General features: G+C 36.5%; 1 protein-coding gene across 1 annotated transcript in view; it reads left to right on the forward strand.

Annotated features, from left to right (window-relative positions):
- LOC126235159 (forkhead box protein J1.2-like) overlaps positions 1-25,743 on the forward strand; it is a 243,762-nt gene that overhangs the window by 181,228 nt on the left and 36,791 nt on the right. The window contains exons 2-3 of the mRNA XM_049943892.1: positions 7,083-7,284; positions 13,883-14,067. Of these exons, the coding sequence (XP_049799849.1) occupies positions 7,104-7,284; positions 13,883-14,067 (366 nt within the window). The 5' untranslated portion in view covers positions 7,083-7,103. The remainder of the gene's footprint in view (positions 1-7,082; positions 7,285-13,882; positions 14,068-25,743) is intronic.

Raw genomic sequence — 25,743 nt, forward strand, 5'->3', positions numbered from 1 at the left:
AAACTTCAATTAAAGAATGATTTGATTGTCTTAATGCTTGAACACACACTTCATTGTCCTGTGCCAATCTGGCCACCAAGTCAGGTGTTAATGATTCTGTATTCAGTTTTCCACAAGAACACATGACTTTGCATTTTCTACTTCAAGTGAGTTACTAGTGTGCTGGATCCGACAGCTTCTGTATGGACTCATGCTGCAATCAAGCTGTTGTTTTCAGAGCATGAAAAACTGCTTTTCCATATTGTTTATAACACTCAGCAAAGTGGCTTGAAAATTGCTGCTCCAGCATAGTGAGGATTGTAGCTCCAAACAATCTACATCATTGCTGTGTTAAGTCTGCTTATTCAACAACACATATTTTACAGAACACCTATTAAGTACAAATGAATCACAGAATATAATAGATCCTGAGCCTTCTTTAACTATGAAGAAAGAAAGACTTCTGGAGGTAGTACTCTTCAAAATTAAAACAGTCAATAGATTTACCTGCTGAACTGTTAGTGCTGAAGAACACTGTGTGTTCAACTGGGAAATACTCTTGTTACATACACTTACCATCAGTTTGCTCAAGAAAGGCACAATGTGCGGTCTAATGGAGAACAGAGACAGCAGTGCTTTAGGAAACAGACGTGATGTTACATGACAACAGAGCATAACATAGTCCAAATCAATGTGCGGAAAAATAGCAAAGTACTACAAGGTCTTCATAAATAAGTGTACCAGATAGCATGTAGTACACAACAGTGAGGTGAAATGAGTGGAATTGATATTATCTGCTACAGTGCATAAATCTGTCACTCATTACCCTTGTGACCTGGTGCTGGTAAATGTATCACTAGTAGGTTAGATTAGATTAATTATTCATTCCATAGACCCACAAAAGAGGGGATCCTCCTGGGTGTGGAACATGTCAGATAAACACATTACAAAAATGTAAATAGAAAAACTTGAGTTTCATTAATTTTAATGATCCTCATCCAGTAAACAGTAAAATTATGTACATGAATTAAAATTAAACTTCTAATATATACAGGTTTAATACTTACATCTGCTTTCATTAAATCCATCATTCACACAGTCGCTAGTTACTTGGCTATTACACACAAGTACTGTCAAAAATTAAGTAAATTATTCATTTCAATGTTCCTTAGTTAAGAACAGTCAAATTATGTACAAGATTTAAAATTAAACTTCCACTATTTACAGACTTAAGACTTACATCTGCTTTCCATACATCCATCATTCACACAGTCGGTAGTTACTTGGCTGTTACAACCAAGTATTGTCAAAAATTAAAGTATAATAAATTTTCATTAAAATGGTCTACTGCACCTGTTGAGAAATTCATGGATGGATTAGAAGGAATTGGTCACCAAAAATTCTTTTAAATTATATTTAAATTGTGCCTTGTCTGAAACTAAACTCTCAATGGTTGCTGGTAACTTATTGACAATATGCATTGTTGAGTACTGGACTCCTTTCTGGGTAAGAGTAAGTGATTTTAAATCTTCATGTATATTGTTCTTATTCCTGGTATTGATACTGTGTACTAAGCAGTTAGTTGGAAAAAGATATATATTATTTACAACAAATATCATTAAGAAATAATTATACTGAGAAGCTGTGGTTAGTATGCCCAAATCTTTGAATAGGTTTTGACATAATGTGTTGGATTTGCTCTACACATTACTCTTATTATATGCTTCCGTACTCTAAAAATTTTTTCTCGGTTTGTGGAGTTACCCCAAAATATGATACCATATGACATAATGGAGGAAAATATGCCAGTTTTTTATATTTATATCTCCTATGTGTGACATCATTTGCATTGCAAACACAGACTTGTTTAGGCACTTTAGCAGTTCGTTAGTATGTCGCTCCCAACTAAGTTTATTATCAAGTAGTAATCCCAAGAATTTTACACTCTCAACTTTTCCTATTTCCATGTCATCATATTTTATAGACACACTAGAAGGAAATCTCTTGGAAGATCTGAACTGCCTATAGTGGGTCTTTTCAAAGTTTAATGACAGTGAATTGGCTATGAACCACTTGTTAATGTCAGTAAAAATTTGATTAGCTGCCCTTTCTAAATTTATATTTCATTTACTATTTATTGAAATGTTTGTATCATCTGCAAATAAGACAAACTTGGCATCTGGTAATGTAACAGATGACAGGTCATTAATATACACAAGGAAAAGTAGTGGGCCTTGTATGGAACCTTGGGGAACACCACATGTAATTTCTTCCCAGTCAGATGATGTCTGATTGCCTACTGCTGAAGTGCTATTAGTAAGGTATGACTGAAACCACTATGCTGCAATACCAGTGATGCCATAATATTTTAATTCACTTAAAAGAATGCTGTGATTCACACAGTCAAAAGCCTTTGACCAGTCACAGAATATGCCAGTTGCCTCTAATTTGTTGTCTAATGAATTAAGGACATTTTCACTGTAAGTGTAAATTGCCTTCTCAATATCAAAACCCTTAAGAAACCCAAACTGTGACTTTGACAGTATGTTATTTTCACTAAGGTGCTTAAGTAGACACTTGAACATAACCTTTCCATAGATTTTTGAAAAAGCTGGCAAAAGTTAGATCGGTCAGTAATTTGATGGCATTTCTTTGTCCACTTTCTTGTGGAGAGGTATAACTTCAGCACATTTAAGCTAGACTAGTGTCCAACCAAACATACATGTAATTATATTGAATGATCAATCAGTATTTCCAGTGGGATTACAAGACTTATTTACAGAATATCAGGACAATTTGCAGTTGTACAGAAGACCTCCTAGATTCCAGTGTTTGTACTTAATGGGGAGATATCATCAGAAGTGAAAGCAGTGTGTGTGATAAGACCATTATCATTCATATTATGTGTGAATAATGTGTCAGAAGATAATTTTAGCTCTCTGAGATGATAGTTACATAGAAAATCATGTGGCTAGAAAACAGTTACAAACTGCAGCTGATACACAATGTGCATGAATATTATGTAATCTACACAAACATACAAAGAGGCCCAATATTTCATTACAATGCCAGTAATCATTGACAAATGTCAAATGTCTAGAAGTATCAGTCGGGAGTAGTTCAAGGTGAATCATGTTGGAACTCCATAAGCCTAATCATGGTATAGATACATGATAAGACCCAGATTAATTTGAAGAAACCTATTCAAATACCATTCAACCACAAAATACGTAGCATACGAGATCTTTATTATCCTCTTGCTTGGGTGTTCTTCATTGGTCTGGAACAGTTACCAATTTGATTTAACAGAATAGAGAAAGAAGAATCAAAGAAGAGTTGTCCAATTTTTCATGGGGTTGTTAATTTGATGTGAGAGTGTCACAGAAATGTCTAACAAACTTCAAAGAGAGATGTTACAACAAATAAGTTTTGCATTACATAGAGCTTTTATCTCAAAATTACACTAGCCTACATTCCATTATTAGTGAAGAAATATACTACCTCCTCCAATATGCATCTAGTGTAATGGTCATTAAAGTAAAATTAGAGAAATTTTGCCATATAAAGAGACATACCAACAATTTTTTATCCCATACACCATCCATGGAAGAACATGAATGGAAGAGATTGATTCGGGCACTCTGTGTACCTGACCTTCCACCATAGCTTAAATTGAGACTTGTGTGGTACAGATATCTATTTACTTATTAAATGATATTAAAAAAATTTTTTTTTAACTTTTCCTTCAAGAAAAATTAAAAGTAAAATAAAATACGTCAAATAAAATGCATCATAAAGAACTAGTTTAGAAGTGGAATTCATTGTAGATTATTTGTTTGTTTGCTGTCCATACAACAATCAGTTTTCAGAATTGTCATACATTTTAGTTCACATATATAAAATTTTGGTTAACATACCGGGTGATCAAAAAGACAGTATAAATTTGAAAACTTAATAAACCACAGAATAATGTAAATAGAGAGGTAAAAATTGACACACATGCTTGGAATGACATGGTGTTTTATTAGAACCAAAAATAAAACAAAGTATTGCTAGAAGCGTGAAAGATTTCTTGCGCACGTCGTTTGGTGATGATCATGTGCTCAGCCGCCACTTTCGTCATGCTTGGCCTCCCAGATTCCCAGACCTCAGTCCGTGCGATTATTGGCTTTGGGGTTACCTGAAGTCGCAAGTGTATCGTGATCGACCTACATCTCTAGGGATGCTGAAAGACAACATCCGACGCCAATGCCTCACCCTAACTCTGGACATACTTTACAGTGCTGTTCACAACATTATTCCTCGACTACAGCTATTGCTGAGGAATGATGGTGGACATATTGAGCATTTCCTGTAAATAACATCATCTTTGCTTTGTCTTACTTTGTTATGCTAATTATTGCTATTCTGATCAAATGAAGTGCCATCTGTCGAACATTTTTTGAATGTTTGTATTTTTTTGGTTCTAATAAAACCACATGTCATTCCAAGCATGTGTGTCAATTTGTACCTCTCTATCTACATTATTCCGTGGTTTATTCAGTTTTCAAATTTATACTGACTTTTTGATCACCCGGTACATAAGTGCACACGTTGATATAAATAGTGAAGGTAGGAATCATCATTTTTTGTTGAAAAAACAAACTTGTGCTACACACACTGTTTTACAGAGAGACATTGCAAGTTGAAACAAAGATCAGAAATTACCGTTTTTGTTGCAAAAACAATCTCGTTCTGCATACGCTGTGTTAGAAAAGGATATTACAGTTTGAAATCTTCTACTGAATAACAGCTTTTCTTTATTAATAAATGTTTAAGTTTATTCTTTAAGGTATTTAAATTAGCTGTCTTGAGATCAGATGGTAATCTGTTATAAAAGATTGTTCCTATTATATGTGGCCTACGGTCTGCAGCCTTTTTTTTTTAACTTGCAGTTCTGTGAAAGTTTCCCCTTCCACATGTATTGTACCTATTTACATTATTGCCTGCAGGACATACATAGAGTAGATGGTTAGTATTTTATATTTTCTGAAGATTTCTCTGTATTGAGAGAGCGAAAAGACAACAATTACATAAGCAGTTAGGACTAAAATAGAAGCCTGGCAGTATATCACTTGCAAGTACTTTTTATCAATACCCTGTCATAATTTCCGAATAACAGTTCATATCTCTCTGAGGATCTTAACTGAAGCATAAATGTCAGCCTGAACTCCAGAAATCCTGCAAATCACTGTCAATGACACTAAGCATCGACGAAATTCACTAAAACAAGCAAATACTGTCCTGTTATCACATGTTACTCTTTGCTGATTTATGTGTTTGTTGTCTGATGATAGAATATACACAATGTGATCAAAAGTATCCGGACACCCCCAAAAACATACGTTTTTCATATTAGGTGTGTTGTGCTGCCACCTGCTGGCAGGTACTCCATATCAGCAACCTCAGCAGTTATTAGATGTTGTGAGAGAGCAGAATAAGGAACTCTGCGGAACTCACAGACTTCGAACCTGGTCAGGTGATTGGGTGTCACTTGTGTCATATGTCTATATGTGAGATTTCCACACTCCTAAATATCCCAAGGTGCACTGTTTCCAATGTGATAGTGAAGTGCAGACATGAAGGGACATGTACAGCACAAAAGCGTAGAGGCTGACAGGATCTGTTGTTTGACATAGACCGCCGACTGTTGAAGAGGGTCATAATGTGTCATAGGCAGACATCTATGCAGACCATCACACAAGAATTCCAAACTGTAGGCCTATCAACAATCACTGCAAGTACTATGACAGTTAGGCGGGAGGTAAGAAAACTTGGATTACATGGTCAAGAGGCTGCTCGTAACCCATACAACACACTGGTAATTGCCAAATGCCACCTTGCTTGGTGTAAGGAGCATGAACATTGGATGACTGAACAGTGGAAATATGTTATTTGGAGTGACAAATCATGGTACACAGATCCAATGGCAGGGTGTGGATATGGCGAATGCCTGGTGAATGTCATCTGCCAGTGAGTGTAGTGGCAACAGTAAAACTTGGAGGCGGTGATGTTATGGTGTGGTCGTGTTTTACATGGAGGGGGCTTGCACCCCTTGTTGTTTTGTGTGGCACTATTGCAGCACAGGTCTCCATTGATGTTTTAAGCACCTTGTTGCTTCCCACTGTTGAAGAGCAATTCAGGGATGGCGATTGCATTTTTCAATACGCTTAAGCACCTGTTCATAATGCACGGCTTGTGGTGGAGTGGTTATACGACAATAACATCCCTGTAATGGACTGGCCTGCACAGAGTCCTGACCTGAATCCTACAGAACACCTTTGGGATGTTTTGGAACGCCGATTTTGTGCCAGGCCTCACTAACCGACATTGATACCTCTCCTCCGTGCAGCACTCTGTGAAGAATAGGCTTCCATTTCCCAAGAAACCTTCCAGCACCTGGCTGAATGTATGCCTGCGAGAGTGGAAACTGTCATCAAGGCTAAGGGTGGGCCAACACCATATTGAATTTCAGCATTACCGGTGGAGGGCACCAGGTACTTGTAAGTAGTTTGAGCCAGGTGTCCGGATACTTTTGATCACATAGTGTAAGTGTTATAAAGTTAACTTTATCATACCTCACAGCAAAGAACATATTGCTCTACACTCCTTATCCTGTTAATAAATAAAGTGTTGAAATGAGAAGTAATATGCACTGAAGGCTTTGTTGTGTGCTTATAAGACTTCACTGTCACAATTATAAAGTAATCTCTGCTGCTTCACCTGCATGCACATGATAGCAGCTAGTAGAGTGAAGCATGTATAGCAAGAGTTATGAACAGTAATCACCTATACTGACAAGGGAAGAATTATGTATGACAATTTTTTTTGTGTGTGTGTGTGTGTGTGTGTGTGTGTGTGTGCACGTGCGTGCTTGTTGGGGTAGGGGGGGGGGGAGCATGTACTTTCAACTAAGTATGAGTCACTACTATTAGAGAAGTATTTAGTGAGTATTTAAACTGGAAAATTAAAGTTAACACTGTGAAGTCTTTTTAGATTTTACAAGTTGCCACTTTAAAACTGCAGTGGTTCACTCATGAAAACATTTCTTTTTCTATTTGCAGTAATGTAACAATTTTGGCAAAATGAGCTCGGAATTTACGGAAGGAGGCCACGCTGGGAGTGATGTCGATCTTACCAGCCTCAACTGGCTACACAATCTCAATATCATGAGTATCTCATCTTTGCCAACACCACCGTCCTCACCTGGACCATCTCCACTGCCCGTTCACACTCAGCAACAGCCACTACAGCAAAATTCTCACTGTGAGTTCCACATAACCAAACTTCTCTTGTGATCTAGTATAAGTAACTAATTATTATTGTGTAATCAACAAATTATTAATCTGTAAAACATAGCAACTACGGAATTGCATGCATACAGATTCCAAGAGAGCGAAAAAAGTGCATGAATTGTGTATTGGAAGTCTTTTCAGGTAGTCAGATTTTCTGTACACTGCATAAAAGCAGTTATGGGATGAAAAGTAAAGAAGAAAAGAGGTGGCGATAGTAATGTAGAGAGTGACATTCAGAAACAGTTTGTAGTCAGCTCAGTTTACTCTCTCATGCTCAGATGCTCAGTATGGGTGTTTGCCAACACATAAAAAACATTGTACACACACACACACACACACACACACATAGGTACACAGCTGCATTGTCCTAATGCTGAAACCGAACTGGGATGAGGGATTATGAGAGAAACAAATTGGCTGGGGTATGGGAAGGGAAAGTAACAAAAATGACTGCTGAGAGAAGAAGAGGCAGTAGGGGAGGGCACCTCTAGCACCAGTGAGCTTTTTCCCTGGTGTGGGCAGAGGGAGTTTCACGTGGTAACTGATGGTATAAGAGATGTGACTTAGGGAAAAGCAGTATAGACCAGAGAAAGATGGGGAACATGGAAAGAACCAGGTGGATGAAGATTAAAAATTGAAGGATTGGACTAATGTGATGTGGAAGAGTAGGGGAGGTGAAAGTATATCAGTAGGGGTGAAGGAGGCTGTGGAACAGCAGCTAATGTTGTTTGAGGATGGAGGGATTGTAGGGCTGAAGTGTGTGTTGTAAGGATAGTTTGCATCTATACAATTTACAATAGCTGGTATTGAGTTAAAGGATCCAAATGGAATGGATTGTGAAGTAGCCATTAAAGCTGAATATATTGTGCTTAATGGGATGCTCTGCCATTGAGTAGTCAAATTTGCTCCTGACAATGGACATATAGGCACCTGGTAAGTGGTCATGCTCACATAAAAGGATGTAAAAAAGATGCAACAGATGACATGAGTGCTCTCACATGTGGTCCTGCACCTGATGGGGTAGAGAGTGCCCTTGAGAGACCTGGAATAGGATGTTTTTGTGGGGTTAATAGAACAGTTCTTGAAACTACATCTTTCATTCACATGGCATCTACATATGTATCAACATTCTGCAAGCCACCTTACAAAGTATGGTGTAGGGTACTTCTGGTACCACTAACTGATCCCCCCCTTTCCTGTTCCACTCACGAATGGCACACGGGAAGAATGGTTGTCGGTAATTTTCTGTATTAGCTCTAATTTCTCAAATTTTCTCATCACGGTTACTTCGTTAGATGGGAGTAATATATGATTCTTCCTGGAAAGTTCTCTCAAAATTTCAAAAGTAAATCTCTCCATGATGTTCAACACCTTTCTTGTAGCGTCTGCCACTGGAGTTTGTTGAGCATTTCTGTAATACTCTTGCTGTGACTAAATGATCCCTTAATGAAATGCGCCACTCTTCATTCGATCTTCTTTATCACTTCTGACAATCTTACCTCGTAAGGGTCCCAGATTGATAAACGGCACTTGAGAATCTGTTGAAGAAGTGCCTTGCAAGCTGTTTCTTTCATGGATGAGTTACATTTTCTTAAGATTCTTCCTATGAACGTAAGTCTGGCATCTGCTTTTCCTTTTTGTTTTATGTATTATGAATTACCTCAAAGAAAACTGTCTATTGACGCACAGTCAACGTGGGTTTAGAAAACATCGTTCCTGTGAAACACAACTAGCACTTTAATCACATGAAGTGTTGAGTGCTACTGACAAGGGATTTCAGATTGATTCCGTATTTCTGGATTTCCAGAAGCCTTTTGACACTGTACCATACAAGTGGCTTGTAGTGAAATTGTGTGCTTGTGGAATATCGTCTCAGTTATGTGACTGGATTTGTGATTTCTTGTCAGAGAGGTTACAGTTCGTAGTAATTGATGGAAAGTCATCGAGTAAAACAGAAGTGATTTCTGGCATACCCCAAGGTAGTTTTAAAGGCCCTTTGCTGTTCCTTATCTCTATAAACAATTTGGGAGACAATCTGAGCAGCTGTCTTAGATTGTTTGCAAATGACGCTGTCGTTTATCGACTAATAAAGTCATCAGAAGATCAAAACAAATTGCAAAACGATTTAGAAAAGATATCTGAATGGTGCAAAAAGTGGCAGTTGACCCTAAATAACGAAAAGTGTGAGGTCATCCACAAGAGTGCTAAAAGGAATTTGTTAAACTTCGGTTACACGATAAATCAGTCTAATCTAAAAGCTGTAAATTCAACTAAAGACCTAGGTGTTACAATTACAAACAACTTAAATTGGAAGGAACACATAGAAAATGTTGTGGGGAAGGCTAACCAAAGACTGTGTTTTATTGGTAGGACACTTAGAAAATGTAACAGATCTACTAAGGAGACTGCCTACTCTACATTTGTCTGTCCTCTTTTAGAATACTGCTGCACAGTGTGGGATCCTTACCAGATAGGACTGACAGAGTACATCGAAAAAGTTCAAAGAAGGGAAGCACGTTTTGTATCATCACGAAATATGGGAGAGAGTGTCACAGAAATGATACAGGATTTGGGATGGACATAATTAAAAGAAAGGCGTTTTTCATTGCGATGGAATCTTCTCACGAAAGTCCAATCACGAACTTTCTCCTCCAAATGTGAAAATATTTTGTTGACACCGACCTACAGAGGGAGAAATGATCACCATGATAAAATAAGGGAAATCAGAGCTCGTACAGAAAGATATAGGTGTTCCTTCTTTACGCGCTCTATGTGAGATTGGAATAATAGAGAATTGTGAAGGTGGTTCGATGAACCCTCTGGCAGGCACTTAAATGTGATTTACTGAGTATCCATGTAGATGTAGATGTAGATGTATGTGGTCATTCCACTTATGGTCACTCTGGATAGTTACTGCTAGATATTTGACAGTAGAAATGTTTCCAGCAATTTGTCATCAGTAGTATAGTTGTGAAGTAGTGGATTTCATTTTGTGTTTGCACAAAATGTTACATTTATTTACATTCATTGTCAATTGCCAGTGCCTACAGTGTGTTTTTGCAATATCTTAAATTTATTTACATTTGTGGTCAATTGCCAGTGCCTGCAGCATTCATCAACCCTCTGTGGGTAACTTCGCTCTTTTACACATTGCTAGTAGCATTGCTACTTTCTTATAGACAACCGCATTGTTTGTGAACAGTCGTAAAGAGCTTCCAAAACTTTCTACTATATCATTTATATACATTGTAAACAGCAACAGTCCTATCACACTTTCTTGGGGTACTCCAGAAATTGCCTTTACATCAGATGATTTTGTTCCTGTTGATTTTGTTCCTTTAAGAGTGACATGTTGAGTTCTATCTGCAACAAAGTCTTGAATCTAGTCACAGATCTGGTCCAACACTCGGTAAGCTCATATTTATTTTTTCCACTAAACGGCAACATGGGGCAGTGTCAAATGGATGCTTAAAGTCAAGAAACATGCCATCAGTATGAGCATCTTGGCTATAGTGCTCTGAATCTCACAGAGGATCAGAACAAGCCAAGTTCCACAAGATCTGTGTATGTAGAGTCCATGTTGATTTTTATTGAGGAGATTTTTGTTCTCCAAAAATGCCATAATTCTTGAGCATAAGACATGTCATATAATTCTACAAGAGATTGGTGTCAATGATATAGCCCTGTAATTATTTGTATCTGTCCTGTGACCTTTCTTGAAAATGGAAATGATCTGCACTTTATTCCAGGAGCTAGGTACCCTCTGTTGCTCCAGAAAACTATGATAAGTTGCTACTAGAAGGGGTCCAAGTCCTTTCACATAATCTTTGTAGAATCTTACAGGTATCTCATCTGGCACTGATGCTTTTCCACTACTAAGCAATTGTTGTTGCTTTTCCATTCCACGACTGTTATCTCAATGTCTGCCATTGATTAAATGGAGGGACTGTATTATGATCTTCTATGGTGAAACCATTTTTGACTACCAAATTCAGTATTTCAGTATTCCCTCTTTTATCTTCCTTTTCAGTGCCTGTATGATCACTGAGTGACTAAATATTTACTGATTTTATGGAAGACCAAAACTTATTACTCATATTTTCCAAGCTATTACTCATATTTTCCAAGCTGTTTTCCAAGCTTTGCAGAGGCTCTCCTGCATACCATGAGCCATGCCTGAATATCTCTGCTGGTAATGCCATTGGCTGCACATAGTTTCCAGAACAGCCACCCAGTTTCAAAACAGTGAGCACACAGAAGCAGAGTGAAGTATTCATTCTGGGAACAGCCACGTGGCTGTGGATAAGGCACATCTCTCTGAAATACTTTTTACCTGAAGTGACAGTCCAGCAGAAGTATGCAGGAGGCCTTCTGTAGAAGTTTGGAAAGTAGAAGAGAGGTACTGACAGATGTAGAAGTGAATCATGAGCTATGCCTAGACTGCTCAGTCACTAAGAACATTATTGGCAAAAAGCAAAAGTTGAGGTCCCAAATTTGAGTTCTTGTCTGGCCAACAATTTTGATCTTCCAGAAAATTTCATTATTCATTCAGTTTACAACAGCTGCTTCACTTTGTTAATGTATGGTTTGATTTGTTGCATAACCCATTGTGCTGTTATCTATTGAACATGAAGAATGAATGAATAACAAACGTGAGCCGTTTGCTGTGAACCTGTTGTGGGCTTGTTAAACTTTTGTCTTGACTGCATGTGGTATCACTGGTCAATACGGCTGTGTTATAAATAAACATTATAGTTTTTCAATAATCGTTTTATGTACTAGAAATATCATTCAAGTCAATCAAGTATTGAAATGGAATGAGGATTGAACTTTGCACAATACCATATTTTATGTTTCCTGATTCTTAATACACTCTTGTGATACCTTTTTGTTTATGTTTTCATGTCCTTTATGTTGAGGAGATGAGACTTCACCTGTGAGAGGGGCAAACCCTAAGCACAATGAAGTTTCAGTTTCGCTAGAAGTGATCACCATTAATTAAATTCAATCCCTGCTTTAAACTATAAGATTTTCAGTAATTAAGAAGCTTTTTACCATTTTTGTTCAGCATTTTGTCTTCAAGATATCAATGCTAATGATTGTGTATTTTTTTTCTTTATCTCTGATTATTTGCTCTTTAAAATTTCATAATAATAACATAAGTAATTGCGTGACATTTGATTCTGAGATTTGAATATATATATTTTTTTCTGAAGGCCGCACTACTGTTTGTTTTATTCAGATTCTTCTTTCTGTCTGCATTTATTGAAGTGTGAGGGTTAACAACAACATACTTTTTGATTTTGCAAAGGGAAAAAATTCTGAATCAGACAATTTTTTTTAAAAAAAAGTATGGTTATTAGTCATATTATGCCCTCATCAACTGCAAGATGAAACCACTGACTTGTGAAATTTGTTTTATTTATCTTTTTACATTTGGCAGTGTAATTCTGGGTTTAAGCATTGATGAAAATTTGCATCTTCCAGTGGAAATAATCAAATTTAGCTCTAAAGTTTTCATTGAACATAAAGACCTCTTGTATGGACATAATCAGTTACAACACATTTGTATCATTCAGAGTAAAATGGTCCCAGTGTAACAACATTTTTCATTATTTCTTTTTGGGGCATCTTCAAAATAATACCTGCATGAGTTTCAACAAAAGTGTTATACTGTGTATGTGGTTTATGGACACTCAATGAAGAGGCTATCAGTAAAGTGTTATGCTGATGGTATATGTTCCAGTTATCAATAATGACCCAACAGATTCTTTTAATAATTGTTAATGTTCTGCATTGAGATTATAAATACATTACACAGCTGTGAAGAACAACAGATGGAAGGCTTTGCTGTATTGAGAGAAATTGAAGTTATGAAACATACTGGCAGATTAAAACTGTATGCCAGACTGAGACTCAAACTCAGAATTTCATGCAAGATTTTTTACAACTTGCTTTCCTTGACCTTCTTTTTCCTTTCTTTCCGAGCTTTGAGAGAAATAATCTGTTTGTAACTGTTTTGTGTTGACTCTACCATTGATTTCATTTCCTGTTTGTGAGTATAATGACATTTTTAGCTGTTCATATTCACATGTTCAGTTTCTGTATTCCATTTATGTGAGATACTGTGCACATGAAAGTGTTACTGTGTACATTAATGTGATTTTAAATCTGAAATAGTAAACAAAGAGTGACAGTTGTTGAAGAGATTCATATAGTCAGTCAGTGTGTGGATCTCCTACAACCCTGTCAGATGTAAATATGAAACCAGAGGATTAATAATTATCAAATAGTTGAGATTGTAATTACATCATGATTTAAGGACACAATTCAGTGACTACCAGGCTCTGCAACCAAAGTATTATTTGTTAGTAATACTAGTTATTACTACAGGGAGGCACCTTCAAAAAAGGTTTCAGAGCTAACACATTGGTTGTTGGCTGTGATAGCTTTAATAACAGTCACTGTTTGCTTGCTGTATCATTTTACGAATTGCCAGCCCTTTTTAGGAGGCTTAGTAGCACTTAAATATGAAAATAATGAATTATATTTCTTGAAATTCATTCCAGCCACAGTACCTGTTGCAAACATAGAAGATTATCGCAACTGTGGAGACCGTAAACCTCCTTACTCCTATGCTACTCTGATATGTATGGCCATGGGTGCCAACAGCAACAAAATGACGCTTTCTGCTATATACAGCTGGATTCGTGAGAACTTCCTTTATTACCGAAATGCTGATCCTAGTTGGCAGGTAAGGAAATTATGGAATAAATTAATGTCTGTTTCTGTTTTTTTTTTGTTTTTGTTTTGGGCTTCTAACTGGATGTGTCCCAAGTTTCTGTTTCTCATTTGCAGCTTCCCATTTTCCTTTTTGTTTGAACTACATACACCATCTCTTTCATTATATTTATTTCAATTTTTAGTTTTATTTTCATTTTTTGCTTTGTTTTGGCACTGTTGAGTGCTTAATAATCAGTCTGCCTCCATAACTGAATGGTCAGCACATCTGCCTGCCATGCAGTGGTCCTGGGTTCGATTCCCTGCTGGGTCAGAGATTTTCTTCACTCGGCGACTGGGTGTTGTGTTATTCTCATCATCATTGACAAGCAAGTCGCCAAATGTGGTGTCAACAAAAAAGATTGCAACTCATCAGCCGAACTTCCCTAAGTGGGGACTTCCGGCCATCAGTGTCATACAATCATTTCATTTTCATTTCATTTCACCGTCAACATCCAGATACGACTGTCTAGCAGACTTCCATCGAATTTTTGCAGTCTATACTAACAATTTCCCACTGGAATATCATCCAGCAGATGATTAGCAGTCTTCATCTTGTAGGAAAGAAGCTAGGGTGGGATCATCCATAGATTTAACAGGCATTTATCATAGGGATCCACTTTAAGGCAGGCAAAGTGGAACAGAATGAAAGGAAAATCAACAACATTTCAACCTGACCTGTTACGCTACATTGACATGGAATCCTATCTTCAGCTTAATTCCAAGATCATATGATTTCCTTAAATCATAAAAAATCCTCTTTTATGGATGAAGGTACCTCTGCTTACAAACATGACAGTTTCATCACCTTTTGTTTCTGCAAATATCTAGTGCTTAGAAGTTTATTTTTGTTGGATAGAAGTTATACTTTGAACCAACTAATAGGCTATTCAGTGTGAATACTGATCAGTTATTTCATTAAGCAGACAGAAAATATGTTGCTTCCACATGAGAGTAATTTAGCAGTATATTAATGTGTTTTTGCATTTCATCTCCTAGATAGTGGAAGACTATTGCTCATCTTTAGAGTTTTTGTATAATTTCTGTTACTCTTTGAACCTAGATATTCTGCTGATTTGTCGAAAGAGTGGATAATCATGTCTGTTTTTAATTTTCTTTTGAGTTGGTAGAGATTTCCAATTTCTTGCTTTATATTAGATGGGAAATTGTATACCTCCCCACCAGGCTACATAACTACATTCTTAACATTAGATGAGGATGCAGTGTCTACATGAAAATTATTTTTGATATCAATATAGTAGAGGGAAACATTCCACGTGGGAAAAATATATGCAAAAACAAAGATGATGTGACTTACCGAACGAAAGCGCTGGCAGGTCGATAGACACACAAACAAACACAAACACACACACAAAATTCAAGCTTTCACAACAAACTGTTGCCTCATCAGGAAAGAGGGGAAGGAGAGGGAAAGACGAAAGGATGTGGGTTTTAAGGGAGAGGGTAAGGAGTCATTCCAATCCCGGGAGCGGAAAGACTTACCTTAGGGGGGAAAAAGCACAGGTATACACTCGCACACACACATATCCATCCACACATATACAGACACAAATGTCTGCTTGTGTCTGTATATGTGTGGATGGATATGTGTGTGTGCGCGAGTGTATACCTGTCCTTTTTTCCCCCTAAGGTAAGTCTTTCCACTCCCGGGATTGGAATGACTCCTTACCCTCTCCCTTAAAACCCACATCCTTTCGTCTTTCCTTCTCCTTCCCCTCTTTCCTGATGCGGCAACAGTTTGTTGCAAAAGCTTGAATTTTGTGTGTGTGTTTGTGTTTGTTTGTGTGTCTATCGACCTGCCAGCGCTTTCGTTCGGTAAGTCACATCATCTTTGTTTTTATATGAAAATTATTTTTGTATCTTGTGATCATACAAATTACAGCTCCACTGAAAGTGCTTTTTATTGTCAGCAGTAGACACCATTATGGAGGTAATCTGTTGAGAAGTGAGTGTAATAATTCCAAATTCCTGAGAAAGGCTTCTACTAGACGTAGGCCTGTTGTTATCTATTTTATATAATATTCTCAGCGTTCACTTCTGCTGAATAAATACTTTACTCACTTTAGGTTTTTGGCCCAGAAGATAATTTCACAAGACAACAAGGAAGCAAAACAAAAAAAGATAGAGAGTACTTCTCACTTTACATCAACAAATTTATCTGTGTGTTGACCCCATTTCAACTTGTCAGCTAATTGGGCCCAAGGAATTTTACACAGTACATTTCATTTGGTGTATGGTCAATAATTTCTCCTTCTGCTATTGTTGGGTCATTATTGCTTCTTTAGAATTGTATAATATGAGCTTTGTGAGATTATAGCTTTATCTGTTAATTTTGAACAACTTGTAGGCTTTTCAGCTACCATCTGAGTTTGATTCCTAAGGTTGAGTTTGGACATTCGGTTAGTATACTAGTGTTATCAGCAAACACTATAGTTTCTGAATCATCCTTTAAAGTGTTTGAAAGATTACTTATGTATGTTAAGAACAACAGAGGTCCAGTACTGATCCTTGTCAGACCCCACATATTTTATTTTGTTTAATCTTTCAAAAGGCTTTGATTGTGTGAATTACAAAATTATACATAGCATAACTGCAGTGTTATGGCATCAGTGTCATCCCTCTTACTTGGATGTAGTTTTTTTACCTTTGTAACAGAAAGCAGAGAGTCTCATTGACAGATTGTGTCACAGGCATGAAACTAAATCCATGGTCCAAAGGTGTGAATTACTTACACATGCGTGCCCACACCACAACTTGGGTAAGCCAGATGTGGAAACACTCTGCTTGCACACCAGCTCAATAACTTAAGCATAAGTTACAAAAGTTAAATTACATTTAACTTTCTTGTGTGAAGTTGCTTCCTCTGCCATCACCTATGAGCTTCTGCAACTGCTGCTAGATGGATCTGCTCTCATATTGCTTAAATTTGTTTGCCAGCATAGGTCCTGAATTGTTTGTTTACATATATGAAATGTTAGTGTCATGGCCAAAAATGAAAAATCTTCACCTAAGTAAATAAATACTGTGTCAAGTGGCAAAATGTTCTTAGTCCATGTGATACGAATCCCATTCTAGCATTCAGCAATTTCTTATAATCACATATTTGTAATAAAGGAGTACAGTGTCATTTGAAGTGATGAAACAAATTCTAGAAGTATTGTAACTGAAAGCACGGACTTGTTGAGTTTCGATCTGTGACAGACAAGGAGAGTAGCAAGGTACATATTTAGCTGGTTCTAAGCATGTTCACAGTTTAATTCTTAATTTCTTGCATGTATTTGTACTTAGGAAGTGTAGTACTCTGTTTTTGTAACTAAAAAGTGTAGATTCATGCAGTCTGTAGTGCACCTGTTATTTATTTTGAACAACCAGCTACACAGCTCAGCAATGTATCAGTCTCCATTGGTGACATACCAGGAGAATAGCAAGTTACATAGTTAGCTTCTTCTGTATGCTTTTATAGTTAATTATTAAGTTAATAGTACTAGGATGGATAGGATCTGTATGTTGTATGCAGATGCAGGAGGAAGTGACCACAGTTTGTGAACATTTGGGGATGATTTTGATTGTAGTCAGCCATCTTCAGGCTGCTGCCTCTGTGTGTAGCAGTGAGGGAGAATCTGACATGTTGGCATGTCACATGGTACACCTCAGGTTTTGTTTGATTTGCACACAGGATGTGCTGCTGATGCACCTCGCAGCACGCCTGCTGCAGGGTCCATCCTCACCAAAGCGCTGTGACGCATTCACATTGCTCAAGGCACAGAATCAACATGGAGACTGGCTGTCTGGCTTTGCCCATCCAGCCTGGGGGTGGACAGGTGGCCACTCCCTCAACAGGGTCCAAGCAGTCACATGGGGGGGGGGGGATGTGCTAATTATTGGGAGTTCCAGTGTTAGCCATGTTACAGAACCACTTAGGGAAACAGCATCCAGGTCAGGAGTGTAGCTCATATCAGCACAAATGATGTCCATCACTTGGGTTGTGAGGCCATCCTCAGTTCACATGTGTGGCTAGCAGAAGTGATGAGGAATGCTGGCTTCTCTTATGGAGTACAAGCAGAGCTTATAGTTTGCAGCATTGATTGCTGGGTTGATTGGTGTCTGTTGTTTTGGAGCTGAGTGGAGGGTCTAAATCAAAGGTTTCATCAGTTCTGTGATGGTTGTGGCTGCAGATTTTTGGACCTGTGTTATGGAGTGGAGAATTGTAGGATTCCACTTGACTGCAGTCAACAAAAATATTGTGTCTATCAAAGTCGAAATTGAAACTAACTGTGAAGTTATCTGAATGTGAGTGACAGACATGGGTGAACTCAAGTTAATTATTTGATATTTTTACTAACCATCGTGAAATTTTTAGAAATCACTCAAAGAAAGTCTACACTAAGTAATGTAGATGTACCCAGAGCATGCAATACTAGTTGGAGGTGACTTTAATCTGCTAAGTATATATTGTGACATCTGGGGATTCATTTGTTGTATGTTATAAGTAGTATTTCAACAGACAGATTATGAAAGCAAGCTTCTTTATATGTGGAAATTGGAAACAATTATTTCAGAGGAAATAATTTTTTTATAAACATAAATAAAACCATATATATGCAAGTACATGCAAACATCTGACTTGAACAATATTACTGTGAAGTTTGGAGACTTGAATCGAAAAGAGACAGAAGCTTATAAATTCCTGGGCATGTCAGTGAGTAGGTACCTGACTTGAACAATATTACTGCGAAGCTTGGAGACTTGGATCTAAAAGAGACAGAAGCTTGTAAATTCCTGGGCATGACATTGAATAGGTACCTGACATGGGAGAAGCATACAAAGAATATTTGTCATTAAGTGAGTTCAAATATATTTCTAATGAGAAAAATGTCAAGAACAGTAAACACACAAACACTGCTAACAATGTACTATGGGCTACTTCATTCACAAATTTCATACAGTATCCTGGTCTGGGGAAGCTGTGCAAAGGTGCACATACAAAGAGTACTAAAGCTAGAAAAGAGGCTGTAGGATGCATAACAAAATTATCTCCTAGAGACTCCTGCAGAAAAAAATTCAGGGAACTAAACGTATTAACAAAAACATCACTATACGTGTATGAAACGATTATTTATGTAGAAAGTAACATGCTGCCTTGTTAATCAGAGATATCCATAACTGTAACACAAGAAATAAAAATGGTTATCATACTAAAGGAAATCAGCTCTAATTAACTGACAAATAGCCTGTAAAAGCAGGATGCCATCTATGCAACAGTTTGCCAAACTATATAAAGATAACAGAAAACATGTCTGCTTTCAAAAATAAACTGAATATCACTTGATTAAAACTTGTTCAGTGTAAAAGAATAGCTTGAAGCAAAAAATTAATGTGATGTTTCATATGTAACTGTGCAAATACACTGATATCCAAAACTAAAGCACCAAACAGAAATTTTGCAAGGTTGCATTCATTTTGGCATGAAACAGTATAAACAGGTGATAGTATAGCAGAAACAATGTAAAGAATACATAACATAAACAGCTACAACATGCATAATGTTAGACAAAAATGTTCTTCATTTTTTTCCAAATTATGGATTTGCACACACATTCTGACAACTGGTTAATGTGCTCAGTATGGGGTGTGACTACCTCTGGCACAATACAGGCCTGCCAATGTCGGGGAATGCTGTGAATGAGTCATCAGCCTAACATTGTTTACATGAAGTTTGAAAAATTACAAGTTTAAAAAATGCATAACTACATGCATATACACAAAATCACTAGTTTCTTCGAAATAAGCCTTTAAAATACAAGCATAACAAAATTTTAAAAAATGAAATTACAGTAAGGGTAACATTAAGAGTGCCCCATGGAAGTGTAATAGGACCACTCTTATTCTCTATATAGATAAATGATCTGATGGACAGGGTGGGCAGGATGGGCTGTTGGTTGATGGAGATGTGATGACAGGAAGATATCATTGAGTGACTTAGACATGATCTATAGTTGGTGTGATGAATGCAAGTTGCTCTAAATCTAAAAAAAAGTAAGTTAATGTACATGAGTAGAAAAAATAGTCCCATAATGTCTGAATACAGTGTTGGTAGTGAACTGCTTGACACAGCCATATTGATTAAATATCCAGGCATAATGTTGCAAAGTGATTTAAAAGGGCCAATACATAAGAGTAGTAGTGGAGAATGGTCAACTTTGGTTTATTTGTAAATTTTTGGGAATGTGTAGTTCATCTATAAAGGAGACTGTATGTAGAACAATAGTGTGACCCATTCTTGAGTATAGCTCAAGTGTTTGGGATCCACAACAGGTTTGATTAAAGGAAGACATCAGACCAATTCAGAGCCAACATTTGTTACCAGTAGGTTTGATCGGTGGGTGAGTATTAGGAAGATGTTTCATGAACTAAAGTGGGAGTCCTTGGATGGAAGATGATGACATTCTTTTCATGAAACACTATTGAAAAAGTATTAAGATGTGTCATGTTTGTTCTTTCGGACAGGTCCAAAAGAACAGACACTATTTTTTGATTCAGTGGCCATGTATGCATATGATGTAAGAGAAATTCAGGCTTCCACCACAATGGGGCACTGAAATAAATCCATTGATGACAAGTGAAAATTTGTGTGGACTGGGACTTGAACCTGAAATTCCCACTTAAAGTGAATGTGCCTTAACTGCTTTAGCTATCGGAGCAAGCTTTCCATCCAGCTCAAATTCTCACTACACAAGTAGCATCCAGTTTCCATTATTATCATTACTCGTAGCTTCACCTGATTCCCGCAAGAGTTTGAATGTAATGTGAATCTCAACTTAAGTTGCCACTACTCGCCATCAAGGTGCATTATATTATTCACACATGAAAGAACAGACACCAGTTTTTGATTCAGTGACCATGTGTATACGTGGTGTAAGAGAAATTCAGGTCTCAGCCACAATCAAGCAATAAAATAAAGCCAATGGCGACAAGTGAGAATTTGTGCCAGACGGGAATTGAACCTGGTCTCACACTTTACTTGAGCAGTTGCCATAACTGCTTTGGCTATCTGAACATACTTTCCGTCCAGCCCAGATTCTCAGTTTGTCGCACACTACACATGTAGCGCCCACTACCATTGGTCACAGCTTCAACTGATTCCTAGAGTTCAGACGTAATGTGCATCAGCACTGAAAGTAACATAGTTAACCATCAAGTCACATTTATATTGCTTATATATATACATGATATCTGCTCTTTTGGTCTCATACAGAGGCATATGGACTGTCATTTTACTCTCTTGTGAGTGGAACAGGAAAGGAAATGATTAGTTGTTGTACAATATACACTCTGCCATGAAACATATGGTAGCTTGCGGAGAATGTTTGTCAATGTAGATGTAAATATTACTGCAGAAGAGTGAATATTGTAAAAGTATTTTTTCTAATTTCAGAATTATCGTAATAATATTTCGCTTTGGTCATTGTTTGTAAGCATTGTGTGATGTGGAAATTTAAAATTTCTGCATCTATAATGATGGTCCATGAGCCACCTGACAATATCTGGTGGAGGGTACTTCTGGTACTAACTGATCCTCCTCCCTTCCCTTTTCCAGTTATGAATGGCATGTGGGAAGAATGGTTGTTGGTAAACCTCTGTATTACTGAATTTTTTCATCATGGTCATTTCATGAGATGTATATTGGAGATAGTAATATGTCATCTGGCTCTTCCAGGAAAGTACTGTCTTGAACTTTTGATTGTAACCCTCTGTGTCATGCACAATGCCTCTCTTGTAGAGTCTGCCACTGGAGTTTCCTGATCATCTTTATAATACTCTCATGCTGACTAAACAATCCCCTTCATTACTTGTGCCTTTAGATATTTTAAACTACTCTTGACCCTAATATATGTAAATAAACAGTGTTTGTATTGGTGCAGTCATTGAGTACTGACTGTTCTGCAGAGTAGCATTAAGTAAGATTGCAAAATTAAGTACCTTACTGGTAGAGGAAACATTATATTTATGGCACCTGTGACCTATAGTATCAGAACTTTGACTTATTCTAAAAATAAAAACAAAGTAAAACTGTAGAGACAGAAAACTCACTTTCCAATGCACATTTAGGATATTATTGATAGCATCCAGTACTTTACCTAAAAATTTAGAGATGGTGCTGTTTGGAATGCAATACATGTATTACAGTTGCACACCAGTTGCCAGATATTGCAATAATACTTGTAATTTAATGTGAGATGGTGTCGCATCTTGCATATTCATATTAGGCTTTTGTATAGAGCCAGATAAGTGTCTCAGAAGGAATTCAAAATTGACTTTATTCATTCAAAAAATATTTTTGAATGACACTTTGCCCTCTGCATATAGCTTCCTTATTAACGTAGTGGATTCCTACAAGATACCCAGTTCTGTTCCCAACATTTGTGCATCTGTTTTTTCTTTGTCAGTGTCAATGTGAGCTCTTCATCTAGAAGCTGGACAACAACATTAACTCCCATATGAACAACTCCAATTGTCACCACATTGAGAGTTATGTAAGTAGCAGTTATGACTTTGGTATGTGGAAACAATAACATGTGCAGGCCTACTGGTAGGGAGATGCTCGTGTAACTAATTTATGACTGTGGAAACCTGGATTAAGCTCATAACATGACACGTAACATATGGTTTCCCACAAGGATCAGTATTGGGTCCACTCATATTGCTAACCTACATAAATGATTTTCCAACCACTTTAAAAGATAGTTCCAAAACTGTAGTGTTGTACATGGGCATTGCTGCAGCATACTTAAATCTGTCATAAAATATGCTCTAAGTCATTGATTGATTACAAAGATGATTAAGAATAATCCTGTTAAGTTAGTGTAAGATTGTCATATTCTGTTGAAAACACCATCGTAGACTGTAGAATTACTGCTCATTAGTGACCTGGTGAATTTTGTAACCTCCTTAGGCGCAATATTTTATGAAACTACTGTCTCTGGGTGGTACATGGAGCATATGCACAAGTAAATTTAATGATTCTGTGTTTGATTGTTGACTAGTGGGTGCAATGTTTTCCGCCACTGTGAAGAAACAATCATTGACTTATGTGGCTAATGGTTTTAAAGTGTCACTATTCCTGCTAGATCTATTTTCTGAGGACTCCATTTGGATCACCATAATTATTTGCTTCGTGTTTGATAATGTTTAAATTTATTCTTGTGTATTCTGGGATTATTTTTTTTTTAATGCAATACTTGAGTTTTGGTTAATAACAGAATTTCACATCTGGCTGTAAAGCTTTTTCAACTCTTGATTACAGCTTGTCTTCCTTGCACAAGATACATTAATCTAGTAAATATCCATCTCTTGTCATTGCTTTTGTTTGCTTTTACCTGTGTCATTTTTAAGGGAAAACAAGACTCAAAGTATTATGAAACATGTTTAAGAAAGATTTAAATTTCCCATCTACACAGTCTGTTTCATAAATTTCTCCCTAATCACCATGATTAATTCATTATTTATGATTCACTGATACAGTACTTTTCTTTTATGATGTACACCTAACTGTCCAGTATATTTTATTGTTAACATTTGATCATTATACACATATAAACTATTGCTCACTGGTTTTACAGCTAAATCACTACATGTTTTTGGGCCTAAAAACTTGTTTATTGCTGTTCCACTATATTATTCTATATAAAATGTTACTATGCATTAATTTACTTGTCGTAGCTGGCAACAGCTACTGAAAAAAAATAACTATAAAGTTATTTAAATAATTAATCCAGTATCATGTTTCAGTTGAATATTTATACAATCTCAAAGTAAATAAAAGCATCTTTACAAATCTGAAATAAGAAGTAACATACTTACAATAACGAAATAAATCATGGTCAACAAGCTCCATGCTTTCTGCCCAAATACACACAAAGTACTGACTCCATTTGCCAACATGACTGTAACTGTTTATACTTTCTTAACAATCCCGAACAATCCTCGGCATTGTTTAGAATCATTTTTTGATTGATTGACAGTTAAAATTGACATAGAAAAACTGAAAATACATATATAAACATATGTTTACTCCAGAACAGCTAGTGCACTATGATATTAGTACATGTCTGTTATTTTATTCGAGAATAAATACTCGAATATGAAATTACAGTAATGAATTTTCACATTTTATTAATTACTAGAGGTTCCCTTCATGGAAAATGTTCTCTTCATTTACAGAGCTTCTACACAGTAGCGTAATTAAGTTTCCATAATTATTTTCTTCGTAACTTTTCCACAAGTACATATTTCCATACACCTCTATGTCAGAAATAGCTGTTTATGGTTAAAATTTATGTGTTTAAATGGGTTTCAATTAGACTGTTACGTTTCAACAACCTCCAAAAGGTTTTGTGAAACTGAAAGTTGAACAAAACCTTTTCTGACTGTTCTGTGTAACAGTACTCATTTTACAATCAATTGGATGAACAAACAATTTGCAAAAGATATGTGCAACCAAACACGTAAAATTATCATAAATTATTTTGTATCAAATTCAACTAGATTAAACAAAATATTAATTAATAGCACGAAGAAAGAACAAATTAATTCACAGAATTTGTCTGCAGCATGTATTACAACATGAATATGAGGTAAATTCATTTCAATCAGAAAATTAACTATTGGAAGTTAGCTGAATTGCTCTTGTTTCTGTATATTTATGTCTGTCATTAGAACCTCCAGGTTCTCCTGAGTGCAATGGAGACACTGGTGTGTATAACTCTTTCTCAATATTGGTGATGCATTGTGGAACAAGCATTAGTATCAGATACTATAATACTCGAAATCCCTATTACTTTGTATTTAGCCACCTCCTATCTTTGGCAAGTACACCTAGTATTAGACCATAATATAACAAAGTGTTCAGTCTCCTCTATGTGCAATGAAGAGCATGAACTGAAGTACACTGTAGACTCTGCTCGTTGGAAGTTCTTCTTCGCAAAAACCTGAAATGTGGCTCATACTCCACTCCTTATGACCATCATATATTGTGTAATTGATTCTTTTGAATAGAATAGTTCAATCCAGCAAAATTCCAACTGTTCATACTTAAACATTTCCTGTCTTAAATCTAATATTGCAATTTTAACTTGTTCTTTGATAACATATCACTAAAATCATACTAGTACAAAAATTTTCAAGTGCTATGGTACTATTTTCTGTACTTTAAATTGAAATTTACATATAGTATTGAATAAATAAATATTTGATTATCATATAGTTCAATTAAACTCTTGGAGTATAGTTCCTCAACATTTAGTATAATTCATTCTACATGCATAGAATGGAATGTCTGACCAATTCCAATCTTTCAATTTTTTCATTTGTCAAGACACTTCTGATGCTTCATTTCTGTCTTTACAAAACATATAATGATTATTTTTTATGAATATTTACTCAGTTACAATCATTGCCTCTTCCTTCGCAGTATGTGTTAACGTATAGTAGTATCATACCCCACAACCGTCATGGAATATAGTTATGTGATAGAGAGTAGTGTTGGTGAGCCATTCCTCACAATAATTAAAAAAAACATTAGTAAGTGAGCCATTTCTCACAATAATTACAAACATTAGGAGTGACCATT

The sequence above is a fragment of the Schistocerca nitens genome, chromosome 2, assembly GCF_023898315.1.
Source record: "Schistocerca nitens isolate TAMUIC-IGC-003100 chromosome 2, iqSchNite1.1, whole genome shotgun sequence".
Classification (NCBI taxonomy): domain Eukaryota; kingdom Metazoa; phylum Arthropoda; class Insecta; order Orthoptera; family Acrididae; genus Schistocerca; species Schistocerca nitens.